This window comes from Haplochromis burtoni, unplaced genomic scaffold (assembly GCF_018398535.1).
Source record: "Haplochromis burtoni strain Fernald_Lab_line unplaced genomic scaffold, NCSU_Asbu1 Contig_598, whole genome shotgun sequence".
NCBI classification, from domain to species: Eukaryota; Metazoa; Chordata; class Actinopteri; order Cichliformes; family Cichlidae; genus Haplochromis; species Haplochromis burtoni.
In genome coordinates this window covers 225,338-243,973 of record NW_024582959.1, presented here as the reverse complement: position 1 = coordinate 243,973, position 18,636 = coordinate 225,338, and the positions used below count along the sequence as shown (strand labels likewise).

General features: G+C 40.3%; 1 protein-coding gene across 4 annotated transcripts in view; it reads left to right on the top strand.

Moving 5' to 3' along the window:
- The window catches only part of cdc14ab (cell division cycle 14Ab), a 28,844-nt gene extending 10,888 nt beyond the window's left edge, over nucleotides 1–17,956 (top strand). The window contains exons 9-16 of one of the 4 annotated variants that reach the window (XM_005948419.3): nucleotides 3,147–3,377; nucleotides 3,976–4,114; nucleotides 6,889–7,069; nucleotides 7,664–7,764; nucleotides 9,239–9,286; nucleotides 9,386–9,502; nucleotides 10,170–10,524; nucleotides 15,191–17,956. In XM_005948419.3, coding sequence (XP_005948481.1) covers nucleotides 3,147–3,377; nucleotides 3,976–4,114; nucleotides 6,889–7,069; nucleotides 7,664–7,764; nucleotides 9,239–9,286; nucleotides 9,386–9,502; nucleotides 10,170–10,524; nucleotides 15,191–15,220 — 1,202 coding nt within the window. In that variant the 3' untranslated portion in view covers nucleotides 15,221–17,956. Of the gene's footprint in view, nucleotides 1–3,146; nucleotides 3,378–3,975; nucleotides 4,115–6,888; nucleotides 7,070–7,663; nucleotides 7,765–9,238; nucleotides 9,287–9,385; nucleotides 9,503–10,169; nucleotides 11,294–15,190 lie in introns of those variants that run through there. The other 3 variants (XM_005948421.3, XM_042214667.1, XM_042214668.1) reach the window with 3 other exon arrangements.
- The last annotated feature ends 680 nt before the right edge of the window (nucleotides 17,957–18,636 follow it).

The following is an 18,636-nucleotide window of genomic DNA, read 5'->3' as shown; positions in this document are numbered from 1 at the left end:
CGACAGAAAAGCCGATCAGCTGATCATTAAGCAGTTTCATGATTGAAGTAGCAGCAGGAGAGGGAGGGAGAGAGAGACACTCGCTCCATATATCGGTTGTTAAGCTTAATGTGGGAATGCTTTACAAACATTCAGAGATGAACTTAAGCATTTGCTTTACTTCTCTCGGGGATAACTTCCTCGGAGATGAAATGCTGGTTTGGTAGCGAGACTACAAATACACACAGCCGCTCTATCACGTGATGCATACTGCTCCGACGTGCTATGGTTATGAGCCGAGTTACGCCGTGTTTTTTGAGGTGCTTTTTTTGATATTTAATGGATCGGATTCCATTTTTTTATTTCTCTCCGATATCCGATCCAGTAATTTACGTCAGTATCGGACCGATACGTAATATCGGATCGGTCCATCTCTAGTAAAAACCCTACAATCATCTTCATGCATCCATTAGTAAATTAAAAAAACAGTAGTCTTCTATATAGTTGTGTTGTGATTTGCCACAGACTGCATGCAAACTGCATGAATGTATACTTATGTACTTTAAATCTTAATTTACCATTGACCTCATGTGGGCCAGTCAGCAACAACCAAGGGACTAGATGTGGCCAATGGGCCATACAATGCTCAGTTTGCCCTATTGGCTGGCTCAGCAATGCTCCTGTCAGGAGGAACTAGGGAATCCTATATAATAGGGTGACATGGTGTCAGATGACATTCAAAAAATCTCATCTTTGCTACTCACAGATGTCCACAGTTGAGTGCACAATGCAGTCACTGGGAACTTTGTTATGCTGCAGTTATATACTAGTTCACAAGAAGTAGCAACACTGTCCTGTAGCTAGTGCTTGTATTGAGTGTGTTGAGTAGCAGATGCTACTTCCACAATGCCGGATTTACACAGCTTACTATCCCCGTCTCTGGGTGCCAGGAGACTAGTGTTAAATGGTTGTAGCATAGGTCTGAAGTATGGCGGGGTCACATACTCCTCTCCTGCAAAAGCATCAGTGAAGTGTTGAAGGGGTTTCTGAACTGGCTTCTCTGTATCCTGGCATGTAGGTACAACAGGCCTGGTTTTCATGTTGACAGAGTGGGCTTTAGATGGGGTCTTTCCTATTCCAGGACCCTCTCTCAAGCATTAGCAGTCTTCATTCCCAGTGAGTGGCTGTCATGGTGATGAGCTGGTGGTGAACTGGTAGACATGGCATAGAAATGGCCTAGGCGGTATTGGCGTTGTCGTGTTGTGTCATGTTATGTAACACACAAAATAATAACCAAAAAAAAAAGTAAATCTTTCATTTTTATGTAAAAAGACAAATTAACATCCACCTGCGTTTAGTAGAGATGTATAAGTTTACTGTGTTGCATAATGTGTAAACTACAAATGCCTTTAGCTTGTAAATATTGGTGAAATCACCAGCAAATGAGGGAAATTGATGTTTCGTTGTTGTTGTTGTTGTTTTTTTTAATAGATCTTTTCAGTCTCTAATAATTATATATGTAAACTACATCCCTGTCTCTACTCAGCTGGGGCTCTCATTCACTCTTACAATCTTCAGTCTAACACACATGCACACACTCCAGTAGGGTTAACAGTTTATGTTACGGCGTTTCACTTTTACAAGTTGTAAGCTGTGTACATCTAAACACTTCAAATAGATAAACTGTTGTTCATTAACTCTTTAAATCTTTACAACTTTTACTTTTTCATATTTTTTTTCTCATTTCAGACCAGTTGATTTAGTTTTGCACTCACCAATAGCCAGATGAAATCTGTAATTTTCTGTAAACTTCTAGCCTGCTTGTGCCACTGTGGGATCTTCCCACGTTATCAACTGCCCTGTGCTGTTCCCTGTTTGAAGCCCGGGGACAGATTTGGTCAAAAGGCTGTCTTAAAGAGAGATTGCTGATTGTTAATTGCTTTCATTCAATTCAGTTCAATTAAACTTTATTTATACAGCGCCATATCACAACAACAGTTGCCTCGTGGTGCTTTATATTGTAAGGTAGACCCTACAATAATACATACTTAGTCTTAGTCTTGGTTAAGCGTGTAGCGGAGATCCATGCTCTCCCTCAGCCCTTCCCACTATGGTTTTCCATTTGGTACCTAGTTCATGAATCTATCTGAAAATGTGAAATTATACACTGTATGCCACTGGTTGGCTAGTCACTCAGTGATCATAAGAATGACTCCTTCATGAAAATCAAAACTGCAAATTTTGAAACTCAGCAGCAAGGGAAATGGCCAAACCGAACAGCGTGGTCCCAGAGCCTGAAAACAAAAAAAGCAGGCGTACAATCGCCTCGACATCCGCCCTTGTTGTTGTTTTTGTGTCACATACAAATGATGCCACAACTTTTAAATGCATCGCTATAACGGTCCACACGTTGAGGTGGTATTCAATTTTAATGCAAAACAACAGAAACAGTAGAGTTGAGTCAAGTTGAAGGATGTCATTTACAAAAACATTTAGGAATATTTATGTTTAGTGCTAATAAAGTAAGAAAAAAGTTGGTAAATGATTATTTTCCTGGGATGAGTTGGGCTATTAATTCATATTTGGGGAGGAACTGAATTACATATCTATTCAAAACTGCCCGACACAGAAGTTGATCAGTTGAAATTTCCTGCAAGGGGAATATTCATTAAAATCTTGGGTAGATTGTTTGTCACCCAGTGATATTAAAGTGCTTATGCAAACAGGCCACCACAGCAGATTGGGGATCTGGCGTAAAAGTCTGCTGAGCTTTTTCATGCAACCCCAAGGAGTATTGTCTTTAATGGTCTCATGTTAGTGCAATAGTTTATGCACTCACCTATTTGGATCCGGGCTAGGTTGTACCTTTCTAGGTAAAGGAAGCAATAGAGCAGTGAACTTTTTTTTTTTTTTTTTCTCTTTGTTGCAATACAGACTGTTTTTTCGTCACCTCTGTTCTCCTTAGGAAATGAGAAAAGAGGCAAATACACCAGGATCAAATAAGCAGAAACAATATATAGTGTGTTCCGAGTCAAATGACAATGATGTGGCATCACAGCTTAACCAGGTGTGATTACATTGACCAAAGTCAGGCCAATCTAGTCTCCCAATGAAACAAAAGCATTAAAGGATGTAAGTGACATCTGTTGTCATTCTGCCTACTGCAGGTTACCCTCTGCATGCTCCTGAGGCTTACTTCCCATACTTCAGAAAACACAATGTGACTACTATCATCCGTCTTAACAAGAAGATCTACGACGCCAAACGCTTCACTGATGCAGGCTTCAGCCACTACGACCTTTTCTTCCCAGATGGCACCACACCCAACGACATCATCGCACGGCGCTTTCTGCACATCTGTGAGAATACAGATGGTGCTGTGGCCGTCCACTGCAAGGGTATGTCCTGTCCTCTATCTGGTTCTGATGGTGTAGATGTTAATTAATATTATTAATAATTCAGTGTCCAACCTAAACCCCCCCTGGTCAGTGGCTCACAGTTTTACTGGCTCATGGCTTTTTATTAACTTGTTTAAAACAACAACGACAACAAAAAACCTTTAACACAGTATTTTATATTATTTCACTTTCAATCTGAAAAAGTATTATGAATACCTTGAAATAAATATGATGTAATACACCCCATGCCCCCCTTTAGACTTACCCCTGTTTGCTGCAGGTAAGGCTATATGTAATATAGGATGGCTGGCATCAGCCTTGAGCAGGCAGGATGAATCGTTGCAGCCCTAATATTTACATTTTGGAGCAAGTGAGGGGATTTTTCCAAATCCCTAGACCCTTCAGGCAGGCTTTAGAAGTTTAGGGGAAGTGACCAGTCTATTGTCATTTAGCATGTGGTACTTATCTGCAGTTGGTGCAGTGAGTTAGTGGTGTTCATCCACAGAGTTTGTGATAGAAACAAACAAGAAGGCTGTTTGAAGTCTACTTTAATACTTCTCTGCTGACTCACTGGTTCACTTCTTTGTCTTTCTGTCAGCTGGTCTGGGCAGGACGGGAACTCTAATCGGCTGTTACCTGATGAAACATTACCGCTTCACAGCAGGTGAGGCCATCGCATGGATACGGATCTGCAGACCGGGCTCTGTGATTGGACCCCAGCAGAACTTCTTAGAGGAGTAGGTCTCTCATTATTTGTTTGATTGTATCTCTGCCTTTCATTTTTGTGAGTGTTTTCATCTTTCAGAAAGAACAACAAACAAATTCTTAAGATGTAAAGATAAACAGTATTCAGTTGTATGATGCATCAAACTAACTTGCTTCCAAAATTTACTCATATTTTGTCCACAAACATCTATAGTTTTGGTAAGTTTACATATACTCAATATGGGCATTAATGCTACTGAAATTCTGGGCTTTTAATTGTTTTTTTTTTTGTAGCTGCTCTTTTTGCAGGGTGGAATGATTATATAGTCATACATTGTATTTAAAACAAACAAACAAAAAAGATTGGGGGCACAGGTTTTAACCATCTAGCTGTTGAGTTCGGCTGAAGCTGAATAATTTTGAGGTAGTTGTTGTTCTTCTTCCTCTTCATTATATCCTCTTTATGCAGTGCACCAGTACCACTGGCAGGAAAACAGCCCCAGAGCATGATGCATGAGCAGCACCATGCTTGACAGTTGGTACAGTGTTCTTACGTTTGAAACACTCACCTTTACTCCTCCAAACATATCTCCTGTCATTTTGGCTAAACAGCTCAGGCATTTTCTCATCTGACCATAAAACATTTCTCTAGAAGGCATTTGGCTTGTCCATGTGCGCAGCTGCAAATTGCAGTCAAGCTTAAATGTGTTCATTTTGAAGTAAGTGCCCCGGTCGGCGCCCTCCAAGTCCATCCTGAAGCAATACTCACTTCACTGTGGATAGGGACACTGTGTTTAACTTGGTGTTCCACCAGTTTCCTGTCATCTGAGGGTGAGAGCTTGGCTCGTTGTCCAGACCTTGGCAAAGTGTCGGCCAATCCAAATAAGTTTTACTTTTGTACAATTCTTGGAAGTAATGCTCTTGGGAAGTATGGTTCTTTAGAAAGTGGTCCTGAAAAATATCTTCCCAACTTGTGTAAATCTACAATTCTCCTTCTCAGGTGATCCTGTCCTTGTGATATTTCTTGGTAGTAGCAGGACCTGGTGATCTTGTTCATGTTTCACAAAGATGAAATTAGAATTGAATATCACTCCCAGGTTACTGACAGCTGATTTTGCATAAACTGATAAAGGAAACATGAAGGACTTGATGCTTGGATGCAGTTTATCTAAATGATTTTTTTTTTAATTGCACACATCCATTCCCTAATATAAGATAAGACAGTTTCAGCAGTGTCACCACTTACAATGTCATTTTACCATAACAAGCACAGCCTCAGTGCTGTGAACCTGAATGTTTTTTTTCAGTTGCATGATGCAACTATAAAAGGTAACTTTGAGATTGGTCAGTAATTGTTGTGGTCAGAGGGATCAAGACCATATTTTTTGATGATGGTTGTACAGAGGCTGTCTTTAAGTATTCTGCGACACTGCCAGTGGAGAGAGAACTGTTAATTATTGAAAGTAACCAAAGGCCTGTGACATCTAAAACTTCCTAAAGAAATTTTGGAGGAGCCTCTATGTATTATTTTGATTCTGTGTGCATTAAAGAAAATCCAAAATAAATTCAAACTTGTGCACCAAAATTATAATACAGTAGTAATACAGTCGTAAAAGATGTCTGTATTATTCCACCATCCAAAAATACCTTGCCATCCATGCATGTGATTTGTGAAAGTAAAGCTCTGACCACCACTATATCTACTACAGAAGTGCAGTGTAAAAAAAAAGAAATAAACAAAAAAACTGAACTATCGTTTGGTGTAATGCCAGTTTGTACCACAAGATGGTGCAACAAGTTAATGTCACATTCATTCTGCCCTGTCTACATGAATGATCATGGGTTACGGGTATTCTAGTAAATGTGAGAAGCACATGAAAGTAAATGGAAGGTGTGATACTCATGACCACCAGCACTTACTCCCAGAAAGAAACCAAAAGAAGTGAAACAGAAAATATTGTGATAGTAATATCATTGTTTTTTCAAGAAACCTTCTGATAGGGCAGTCGACTTTTAAATGTAGTTTTTAGAAGATTTAACTGGTGACTTCTATATATTCAGTTTTATGTTTTTGGTGACTGTTGAAAATCAAGTTAATTTTATAGTGCCTCAAAATAGCCTCATCTTGTATTCATCCTGCATCTGAAACAGTGCAGAAACTACTTTAATGTGTGACCATCCAGTTTTGCTCTTAAAACCTGTAATCAGATTACCAAGTTACTGCAGGCTAGTATAGAGCAGCTCGGTTTGTTTTGTCATTAGGCCAGTTTCTGTGAACACATGTTTGAACGTGGTGAAGATTTCAATCAGCACATAGTGGTTTGAGTCTGAGCTTTGCAGCTACTCAACAAACAGCTGAAATTTTTAACTGCTTAAGTTTTTTAATTGGTGATCTATCACTTCAAAAACAATGTTTTATCCAGTGTGACAAATTAATGTTTTGTTGGGATATAGTAGTTTGCAGTTCAGGGTCCTGTTGTCTGTAAGTTAGTTAAAACAAAGCTCAGTTTGTCCTAGTTATATTGATCCTGTTTATTTGGTTCTTCAATCCAATAAGCCTTCAAACCCACAAGAGATTTGAGATTAAACAAATAGGTTTAAGGTTTTGTTGCTATATTAATCAGTCAAACAACAGCTTCAAAGAGCAAAAAGATCCAGGGTCTGGCTGACAACAACTTGATCCGACAAAAACATTAATCCAAATAAGTTTTTTATTTGCATGAGACAAAATTTAAGCAACTGTGAAGCAGGATCTTTAAAGAAAACCAGTTGTAGCATTAACAGTGATGTGTGTTTGCATTAACAGGAAGCAGGCAGCGCTGTGGTCACTCGGAGACAATCAGCATTCCCAAAAAGCCAAGCAGGAGGAGAGGGCTATGCCTCATCTCATCACCAGTATGGAGGAGCTCACATTAAACCCTACACACATCAACACAAACCCTAACGGCAACTTGTCCAGATCGCAGAGCTCCGACCAACTACATGAGGTAGGACACACACACAGAACAGGCACATTGAAGAAGCTTTGTGTATGTGACCTGAAATTGTCCTTACCCTCAAACTTCAGCATTCATAATCATAATCAAAACACATTATGTGATCTTTATCAAAAAAAAGTCTTGTTTCTTCTTTGTGTTTCTTATCACATTACAATATTTCAAAGAAGTGAATTTTCTGTGAGGTAATTCAACAAACTCCCAAAATATTGCACAATTAAACATTGAAAGCTGACCCGCTTTTATTTAAGTGTATTGAGCTTTAAAGATTGAACTGGTTTTTAGTTTTTGCATGACTATTTAGTCTTAGGCTTTTCTTGGTGATAGGATTAAGTTGGAAACAGGAGCTTTGTCTTTGACTAATGATCGGTCAGGATCAGCAATTTGTTGATGGTTCACTTTTAATCGCAGGTATTAGGTACTCATTGATATTCTTTACTTGCCGTTAGTTTTTCTTTTCCATCATTATGATTATTCTGTCATTATTATTGTTAATAGCATCATTTATTTATTTATTGTGAGTTTATTCTTATTGTGAAGTGCAACATGTCAGCTGTCATACGGTATTTTTGTTTTATGTTTCAGGGTGACCAAACAGACGGTGGGCTGGGCCTGACTCAGGGAGACAAACTGAGAGCCTTAAAGAGCCGACGCTTCCCCCGTCCAGCCACTACTAGTGCCCTGAGGTACTAAAAGCTAACCAAATCAGTACCACCCATTACAGCTGAAACTTTTCAGTGGGGAAAAATGTGATCTCTTCAAACTCAGCTGACTGCACATTTCCCCAACTTATAAGCGGTACATTTGCATAATGGTTGAAACTAGCAACACTGACTAACTAATGGGCTGTGAGGTCAGTCTGATGACATGATTTTAAGTCACGAGGAAGGAGGAGAAAGAGAGAGGACTGCTCACTTGTTGTTATTTATGAGAAATATTTTTAGTTCAGTGCCAAGCAATTTTTCAGGATTGGGAGTCCTTCCTGCAATCAGAACACACACTTAGGGCCGTCCGAAAAAAGCCTGCCGTGCAGCGATGATATTTTTGTGAGAGGGTCCCCAAAAGTTGATTCTGTTCATCTAGACGTAGCGTTTTCAGTGGGAGAAACGTTTCGTCACTCATCCAAGTGACTCAGCTGACTGAGGGTTTCCCCAAGCTTATAAACAGTACATTTGCATAATGACTGAGACTAGCACCACTGAGGGAACAATGGGCTGGGAGGTCAGTTCCTTGATCATATGCAAATTCTCAGTAGCATGGGAAGAAGAGCCTTCAGTTGCTCTGCTCCCAGGCAGATTATAACCTTGAAATCTGTTCAAGTGTGCTTATTGAATGTGTACTTATTGTTTATTTTGTCTTGTTTTTAAGTGTTCTTCGTGCTGTCTTTCTTCTGTTATATGTTTTTTACTCTTATCGTGAAGTGTCCTTGGGTGTCTTGTAAGGTGCTTTTAAATAAAATGTATTATTATAATTATGTGTAGATGCAACCCTGGTTCAGCCTTTGAGTTAGGTGTGTTAATTTACGCTTAAACGATTCATAGTTCATCTTTTTCTAGAGCTTGTGACAACTACAACCACTTTGGGTGATATGAAGCAGGAGTGGCCAAAATAATCATTACATACACGAAGTGGGAGGAACCTGAGTTAAACTTTCTCAGCTTTCACACAAGCAATTGAAGTGACTACCAGTGAGATATCAGGGGGTGGTAAATTTATTAAAGGGTTAACTAGTTAACCAAAGTCTGGAATTTCCACTGGCAATCAAGCGTCACCTTCAAGGCTGCGTGCAAATTGCTTTATATGTGGACAGAACATCAGAGCTCCTGGGATTCTAATGCAGTTCCTGAGATATTAAATTGGTTTCACTTAAAGGAATAAGCTACAAGAGACTGTTGCACTGCAGTAACTCTTTTCGGGTGGCCCTAAGTGTGCGTGTTCTGATTGCAGGAAGCGCTCCGAATCCCAAAAAACTGCTTGGCACTGAACTAAAAGTATTTCTTATAAACCAGGACAAGTGAACCCTCCTCTCTTTCTCCTCCTTCTTCTTCCCCTGCTCCCCCTGCTGAAAGGTGGCAGGCTGATTTTTCAGGCACTGGCATGTAGTCTGTCTTGTCTTAAGTTTTGTTCGGAGCCTGCATTGACAAAGATGTCATTTTTCAGAGTGGAGGAGATAAATGTGCACAGTAGATCAGCCTCACAGCCACTCAGGTACAATTCCTCACAGCCAAACATATTACAGATTTCCTCAGTGCACACGAAAACATAGGAATCGTGACTTTTGATCACCGTCTCTGTGTCTGTGTCCAGACTGTCGATGGGCGCCACTTCCCCACTCAAGTCCACCAATTACCCGACATCCTCCAATTCTGCTGCAGCCAAGAGGATCGGGAAGAGTCCATCATCAACAATGTCAAACATCAGGAGGTCAGTGATCCCAAAGACCTCCTTTATCCTTCTCACCTACATCACATCACCTCCTTTATAACCTACTGCTTTTCATCTGAACTCACTACTCGCCTCCTTTCTTGCTCTGTAGTACTAACACACTACCTGTAGTACCTGTCAGAAGTACTAGTGGCTGTAGCTGAAGTGGTAGAGCAGGTCACTTACTAATTGGAGAGTTAGTGGTTCAGTCCCATCTGCTCCAGTCTGCATGCAAGATACTAACCCATGCAACACCAGATTTCTTTAAGGCACTTGATCAACAACTCTTAGGGTTGTCTGATGCAGTGAAGTATGAATGTGTGTGAATGTTAGATAGAAAGTGTGTGTGAATGGGTGATTGAGGGAAGTTGCGAAAAGAGTGCCCTGAGTAGAAATGCGCTATACAAGAACAAGTCCATTTACCATTTAGTAAAAGTACTTGGCTGATTTTCAACTTGTGTTTTAACAATGGCTGATTGAACCTGATCTGTTTCAGGTTTAAACTGGATTTAAATGGATTTAAGCAAAAGTAACAGGAATCCGGTTTAAACCAGTGTAGTCACCTTTACACTGACTTGAATTCAGATGGAGTAGACGTGTTGCATTATATTAGCTGTATTGTTTGTTGTAATAATTTGTTTGTGTGTTGTTTGCCTGCTGACTTTAGCTCAAATCTGAGCTCTCGATTGGCCAGCTCTCTCAGTGATCTGTACGCTGCTGACACCGAGAAGGACAGGAAGACTCTGTACTCCTCTCTTCCTCCCCCGTCCTCGTCTTCTTTCTCTCTAAGCTCCCCGTCATCATCTTTTACTCCACCATCTGTCTCTCGCTATGGTAATGGACCTCGCAGCATACAGCATGAAGTCAACAACAACATCAGTCTATACAGCAGCCCTGCAGTGCCCCCTACAGGAAAAGGTCTGGTTCAACCAGGGCCTCAGGACTTCAGGCCCTACAGGGGCCCTGGGCCCTACAGCGCAACAAAGGGCCCCTCAGGACGCTACCTGAGCCGCTCCATACCTGTAAGTCCTCTGACACAGCAGCAGCTTGGCCCCTCCCTCTGTGTTGCTTGGCTCTCTGTTTTCATGTCACTAACACGCTGGATGCAACAGCAGATTTCTTTAAGCCACTTGAGCAGCAACTCTCAGGGCTGCAAAATGAACAGACTTTGATTGGTGAACTTCAGCCATGACATAACCAGGTTAATGACCTGCTACACAAAATAGTTTTGGTCTTTACTGTTTTTACCCTGCATACCCGCTAAACAGGGTGACTGATTTTTTTATTTTTTTTTTTTTTTTATTTTTTTTGATGAGTCGCTCAGTTCAATCTTGTAAGGCCCTGGTTTATTTGATTGACAGGTGTACAAATTACCTGTAGTCACAGAATAGCTCCTTTCCATAGTTTTTGTGGATTATTTAGTACTGACTACTCAGTATATCTGTGCATAGTGTATGCATGCTGGCTCAAGAAAGGGCCAAACAACTAAATCTGAGGATGAGTGACATCACAGGGATACATACTTTTACATACAGTCTGCAGGTTTACAACAGCAAAATATGAAAACAGAGTTCAATCTTGTATCTGTGACTTCTGTTTTCTCTTTTTTCTCCCCCCAAGTGTGTTAATAATGCACAGTAGTTGCTCTGGAACATTTTGACTCTCAGCCAGTAAAAACACAGCTTGTTTAATAGCTGATGTTTCCAGTGTGTTTCTGATCCATGACCTCTGCTGTTTTCCGTTTCCTTCTCTGGTGTTTCTGATCTGATCTGTGTTCTGACTGGACAGTAACGACAAGAACAAGGGATGAAATGATAAGGTGTCACCACTTCAAAATAGAACCCCATAAAAAGCAACACGGTATAGGATGAGCTGCTGAGACACAGAAGCCTCAAAGCCTGTAAATAACTCAGTAGTCTGTTAACAGATAAGTAATTGACAACCATTCTAATAAATATGTTTATATGCCTTATTGTGTTTTATGTTCTCCTAAAGATTTAATATTTTGTACATATTATTGACAAAGATTTACAATTATTAATACAATATGCAATATTTGCAGGTTGAAAAACACCTTGTCATTAGAACTCTTTTTTTGTTTGTTTGTAATTTTGGGGGTTTATAAGTGGGATGTTAATGATCCTCTCGTTACTTTTAATATCATGATGAACCTGGTGAATCTCTGTTTTCAAAGATGTTGTTTAGTTAATGGAGGTATGAATCAGTGTATTTCTGTGGCGTTTCGCTCCTTATGTTTCTCTCAGTCATGTTAACGTCACTCACACTAACACAAAGCTGCTGCTGAGCTGAGGAACCTGCTCAGATCTCAGTCCCTAAAAGGAGTTAACTTATTGTAACTAAAGTTTGAATATAACACATTTGAGAGGGGGTTGTAGGTGTTACTTGGATATGTACGTGTGTGAACATGTAGTCTTCAGCGCTTGATGACAAATCCAAATTCAATGATCTAATTTTTTTCAGAGGTTTAACAACTGGATACAGCAGGTAAAATGATCATTGAATCATTGAACATGCCACCAGTTTTCTAAGTAGATATATTTCTAAAGGTGTTCTTGAGATGAAACTCTCACCTGATGTCAGTAACAACACATTCACTCCACACATGCAAAGAAATCCAACTACATATGTCTATGTCCGAGTCTGTGGAGCTTGGAAAGAGAAGTGACTGGACTTTAAGTTACTTGAAGACGTTTCACCTCTCATCCAAGTAGCTTCTTCAGTTCTAAAACCAAATGGTAGCGAGTCTCAGGTATTTAAAACCTAGTGGGTGTGTCTCTTAAGAGGGTCATTGACCCACTATTGATCATGTCCGTCATCACATGAGCCAAGGTGTCAAAAAGGATGTGGGTTATTATTAGCAGAGGTTTCGGGGGAAACCATTGTGATAGCTCGTCCTATCGTGTAAACTATTGACACCTGATGCAAGATGTGAGTGGGTGTTAAGGCACCTGGGAAAGGATCTCAAAACTACATTGTTGGTGGCAGACAGTTGGGGTCCTAAACTACCAGCTCTGTTCTAGGATGGTCGTTCACAGTGGGCATAAATGGCCCCTTTCACTCCTCTTTCAAACCGTCTGTCTTCTCTGTCCAAAATATGAACATTGGCATCCTTGAAAGAGTGACCTTTAACCTTTAGATGCAAGTGTACAGCTGAGTCTTGTCCTGTCGAAGTGGCTCTTCTATGTTGTGCCATGACTTTGTGAAGTGGCTTAGTTTGTGTTTGGGAGTTTTGTCCTTGGGATGAACCAGTTTTTGTCTGAGGATGCGGCTGGGTCTGAAGTACATTGGGAGGTCATACTTATGCAAAATTCTCTTGGGTTTCTCTGATAAACCTGCTACATAAGGGATGACCATGTTGTTCTGTTTGTCATTTGACCTTTGTTTTCTGTGCATCTTTCCTGATTTGATGAAAGCCCAGTCGGGATAACCATGTGTTCTAAGAGCTTTCTTTAAAGGGGTGTGTTCCTTTTCTTTCCCTTCTGCTTTAGAGGGAATGTTTTCTGCTCGGTGCTGCAGGGTCCTGATTACTCCCAAGTTTGTGATGAGTGGTGTGAGTCAAAAAGTAGATGCTGGTCTGTGTTTGTTGACTTACAGGGAAACCCACACACACAGAACTGAAGAAGCTTCTCAGATGAGAGGTGAAACTTCTTCAAGAAACTGTAGATATCCATACATTATGTGTAATAATAAGAAAGGATAAAGTATTGAACTAATTAAGAAAGGGAGGTGCAAACAGGCATGGAAAGTCATGACAGCAGCTGAAATCTGTCAGTAATTAGAAAGCAATCCTACCACTTAGTGCAAACTAATATCAGCTGGTTCAGTGCCAACTGATGGCCTATGAAAAGGTGTCTCATACAAAAGAGTCATACAAGAAACATCTCAAGAGGGGTAAAACATACTGATGGCATTGGCTACATTAGAATTTTTACACTGCTCCAGTGAGTTCCACTGAGCACTGCTGAAATAGAAAGAACATCATTACACAATAAACTGACCACGACCGGGTGGCCTCTGCAAGATTTCAGACAGAGGGGGGGAAAGAAATTCTGTTGTCAAAGAGCCCTAATATATTCTGGTGAGATGAGACCAAAACTGAACTCTTTGAATGCCATAACACACACCATGTTTGGAGGCCAAAAGCCGCTGCATATCACCCCAAAGACAACAGTGAAGTTTGAAGGTGGGGACATCATGGTGTGGGGCTTTTAAGTATATGGCAGTGGCAGTTTTCATATAATTTGAAGGAAGAATGAGTGGAAAAATGTACCAAGACATTTTTGATAAAAATCTGCTGCCAGGATGATGAAGATGAAACGATGGTGGACATTTCAGCAAGACAGCGATCCCAAGCGCACAGGCAACAAAACTCTGAGCTGGTTTCAGAGAAGAAAATGAAGCTGCTAGAACGGCGCAGCCAGTCAGCTGACATGAATCTGATTTCTAGAATAGAAATGTGACCTCATGAGTTGTGATCACAAACTCCTAAGGCTCCGCACATAAAACACAAGACCTTTTCCCTCCTGTAAAGTGTTTGTTACCTCAGAGCCTGAGTGAACAAGTCATTTAAAACTGGATCCAGGAATTTTAGGGGAAAATGCCAAGTCAGCAGTTTACAAGCTAATTTCCCTAACATGTCAGCATGTTAGGGAAATTAAGAACAGTTGAACCAGCAAAAATGAATGTTTTGGAGCAGTGGGAGGTCACAGTGCTGACCTCCTACTTATTGAGTCCTACGAAGGCTTACTAATCAAGACATTGCCAAATATTGATGAACTGAAACAGTTGTAGGAAGTAGCAGGAAATGGCCCAGAATTCCTCCTCATGACTGTGCAAGCACTATAATCAGCTACAGGAAGCATCTGATGGAGATTCTAACGGGGTTGTACGAGTTAGTAAATTTAAGGGTTCACTTCGTTTTTTGCAGCATGCACTGTGCGTACAGCTTGGTTTCTGAACGGTTCATAAAATTGCTGCTTAGTCAAGGTATTTGTGAGTGCTTTAGCATACATGTAGGCATACATGGACCATGCAATGCTACTGTGACAGAGACTATATATGTTAGCCACAGCACAGAGGAATGTTGTCGTCATGTATTTCTGATGAAAAACGTTGTCAATTGTGTAAAATGAGCTTTCGGAATAATGAAAAACTGAGCAGCAGTGTCTGCTGTAAAAATGTGGGCCTGTCTGCAGAGGCACAGTGCAAATGGTCTGCAGGGAGCAACACACAAAGACACTGTAGATACAACTCTGTTTAGACACCTGTGTGCTTATTTTAGTTTTACACAATCAGAAAATTCCTGTGTCATTCCCAGCTACATTTATGTTGGTGCTGGTGACATGAACCAGCTCCACAGAGTACTGTAGAGCTTTTCATGTTTTCAGCTATGACTTTAGAAAGAACTCTGAATTTTCTTGTACAGACTTTTAAGGTGGCCATGATGTTTATGATCAATATAGATTGTAAATATCATGATGAACAACCGTGCATAGGACAAAAGTTTTAGATAAGCCCTGGTTGTTATAGTTGATTTCATGGATGTCAGTTCATCTGGAATTTCCTTTTCCCACATCGTCCTCCCACAGCTCTGTTAAAGCCCCCCACAGGAAATGCAGGGATCACATTTGCCCTAAAGTTAATCACACTGTTTGTTTTCTCTTTCAGTCTCTTCAGTCCGAGTACATCCAGTACTAAAAATACCCGACTGACCTGAAGACATTTTTTTTCTTTTATTTTTTCTCTCCACAACCCGGCTCCTAAATTGGATGTTCAGAGGGAACCTTCAGATGTTTTCTCTGCCAGGACTGAATCTCCTGTGAGGTGATGGCTGCTTGCTCGTCAGACTGTGTAAATGAGCTGTCTGTAAATAAATAGTCCGCACACATGAAGATATATTTACATGGAAAAGATATATTTTATATTTGTGACAGAAAGTTGTATTTTTGTTTTAATGATCAGTGTAACTTTTTGGTAAAGTGAGGGATCAGCTGATGACAATTTGCTCTGTCATCATGGTTACAGTATTTCCGTCCGGCTTCTGATAGGTTAACCAGCATATTGTTTGGTTGATGTGACGATCAGCCCTCTTTTTTTGTGTTTTTGTGTCTAATTTAATCTAAAGGAATACCATTATTAATAGCAGAAGAATAAGGGACCCAAAAACAGAATGTCATTAACTAAGCTCAGGGTGTTAAAGTGAGAATGGGTGTGAATGTGTGTGTTGTCTTAAAGAACCAGTTTAGTTTTTTAGCGTCGTGATTGTAAAATGAAACCTCACCTCTCTGAATGAATTTGTCAGACTGAATTAAAAGTTTGGTAACAAGGAACCGTTTCCACTTCAGTACAGTTTAGAACAACAAGAAGTTAATTCAAGGCCAGATTTCTGATATTTTGGCTGCCATCTTTTATATACAGTCTAACCAGTAGAGCTGGAAGGGAAACAATTTGAAGGAGATGAACAGTAAATGGAAAATGATTAGCAGGCAGTGAAGCATGTGGTTGTATAGTAATGAGTTTAAGCTGTGGGATCAGGGTTAGTTTTAGCCATGTGGACAGCAGACCTCAGCAGGCTCTTTACACTAGAAGCACTTGTTGCTGTGAGTAGCATCAGGAAGCACTTTGTGTTTAGCTAACGGTGTCAGTCTGAAAAGGGATTCGTGTGTTTATGTGGCCGTAGAGTCCTCTTTTTAGGAATGACTGTGATCTTCTGTGTTGTTTTATGTGGAAAATAAGTGTTCTGTATTATTCTAAAGGTTATCGCCACAGGAACTTTCTCTAGGAAACAGGAAGTTAAACTTACTTTCTCTGCTGGTACGTCCTCCGAGAATGAGCCTCTAGATTAGAACACCTTTTACCTCCGGAAGCCCCCGTGACTTTTTAAAGGTTTATGAAACATAGAACCTTTTCTAGCACCTCAGGATTTTATTTTAATTTAAACCTGCAAAAACCCAAAAGTTGGACTCCTGTGTAAAATGTAAATAAATACAATACAAGGATTTGCAAATGTGGTAAACATTCTTTATTCTCATTATAACACAGAAAACATGTCTGAGAACATGAGCTGAGAAAATGTGCCATTTAAGAAAAATATGAGCAGTGTCAGAAAGAGTGGGACACTTTCACATTTCCCACAGTGCAGCATTCCCTCTGCTTCCAACAGCACTCCTCTCTCCTCTGGGAGAGGAATGTTGTGTCTTTCTTGTCTGACAGAGGGTTGTAGCTGCGCAGCACTGCAAATCATTGCATTGAGTCTTTATTTACATTTCCAGAGTCCTAACAGTGTCTTTGTAATTTGGATTGTGCATAGATTCACAACTTAAGCCACAGACAGGAGTGAGAAGGTGTCATTGCACCATGTTATTTCTATCTGTGTGCAGAGGACTGAACGTGAGACCACATCAGCTGACTAATGTGCTTCACCTTACTGCTGCTTTTAGCCTGCTGTAAAATACAGGTCACGCTGTGCTGGATAAAACAATGCCCTGTGTAACTTTCCTGAAGCTCTAAACGCTTGATGACGACATCAGCACAGTGTTGTCTTCCTTTGCACTCATGGTGTGTGTAAGAAATGAGTTTATATGTCATTTGCGGCAGATTCCTGGGTCTTTAACATTATCGTGGGCAAATAAAATCAAATCTCCAGCTACCAACCCAGAGAGATCACTCGTTCTGAAATCTTTATTCGATGGTGATGTCCCTCAGTCACATGATGGTTTAACTAAACTGACGTGAAGTGCCTTAAATATCTCATGGATGAAAGTCACATACAGTTCTGAACAAATTTATGAGACCACCGGTTTTACACGAGAACAAATATTTCAGAAGTTTTTCACAAACTTGTTTAAAACTGAAAATTACTGAATTCCCTGAAGTTTTTATACCCAAACTTGATCCAGGACAGTGGACTGTGAATCGAACGTAACGTCCAACCACTGAAACGAAACCAATTTTTCTGTTTGCAAATGCATATAAATAAGTGTAATTTGGCATCTGGATCAAAAGGTAATTTTATTAATCTCATTTCTAAGAGAGACGTGGGAATAATTATGTGCTTTGTCTTCTGCTTTTTTTTTTTTTGTAAATCAGAAAACGTGAAAAGTCATGGATAACAACAATAATGATATTTTACAACATTAAAAATAAGATTTTCTTTATAGAGCTTGGTCAGAGTTAGGTCGACTGTGACAAAACGTGCACTAGATGGTGGTCTGATACATTTGTTAAGCACTGCAAATATAAGCAATGCACAGAAGGTTTTTATTTTTGCACAACTTGTTGCTGTTATGAAGAAGTGGAAATGGATGTCTGATGTGTATTTAATGTCTTACTCAAGTGTTTTACTGAGGGAACGTTTAAAAAACATTGTAGTTTTTTTGTCTTTTAGCAGAATTTCTGTCTGAGCAATAACAGGAAATAAAACAATTCCTCCGACTCTGAGTTTGTTCTTGATCTGTTGATGCTACCAGAGTGTGGTTTGGAAAAGTCTGGAACAGGACAAGTCCAGGTCAGACCCAAAATCGAACCAGTCTTAAAGCTTCGTTTAACCCTTAAGTTTTGTGGCTCTCTCCCAGTGGAGGTGCATGTCAGATGTTAAGACTCTGAGGTGCCACCTCCTGAGTGCAAAGATGTTTTTCAAGTTCAGGGACAAAAACGTCCTGCAGTGCTCGCACGTGTGCTCCCCCTCTTCTGCACTCCGTCCAAGCAGCGCTTTCACCTGAGCCGTGCCACTGTGTCTGCAGCTCACCGTGTCCTGTTGTGTGCTGCATTTGAGAATAAACTTTTCTGGACATGACCAACCTGATTCTCTACAACATTAGTCCAAGTGTAAAACACACATGTATACAAACAAAAGCCAAATCCAGCATAGAAGAAGCTGTCCCAAGTCCAAGACTAGCGTGGGATGAACGACCAAAGAAAGGAAAAGTGCAACACAAATAACAGAAGTGATGATTCAGTAAATCAGAGGTCAGATATCTCAGAGCCTGGGGTGGGGGGCTGTCCAGACCTCTGACTTCATCAGGAAAAGGACTGATTAGTCTGAATCCTCATCAAACTAATCAATACTAAATCACAGAGGCTGTAAATCACTCAGGCTGTTATCAGTCAGTCTC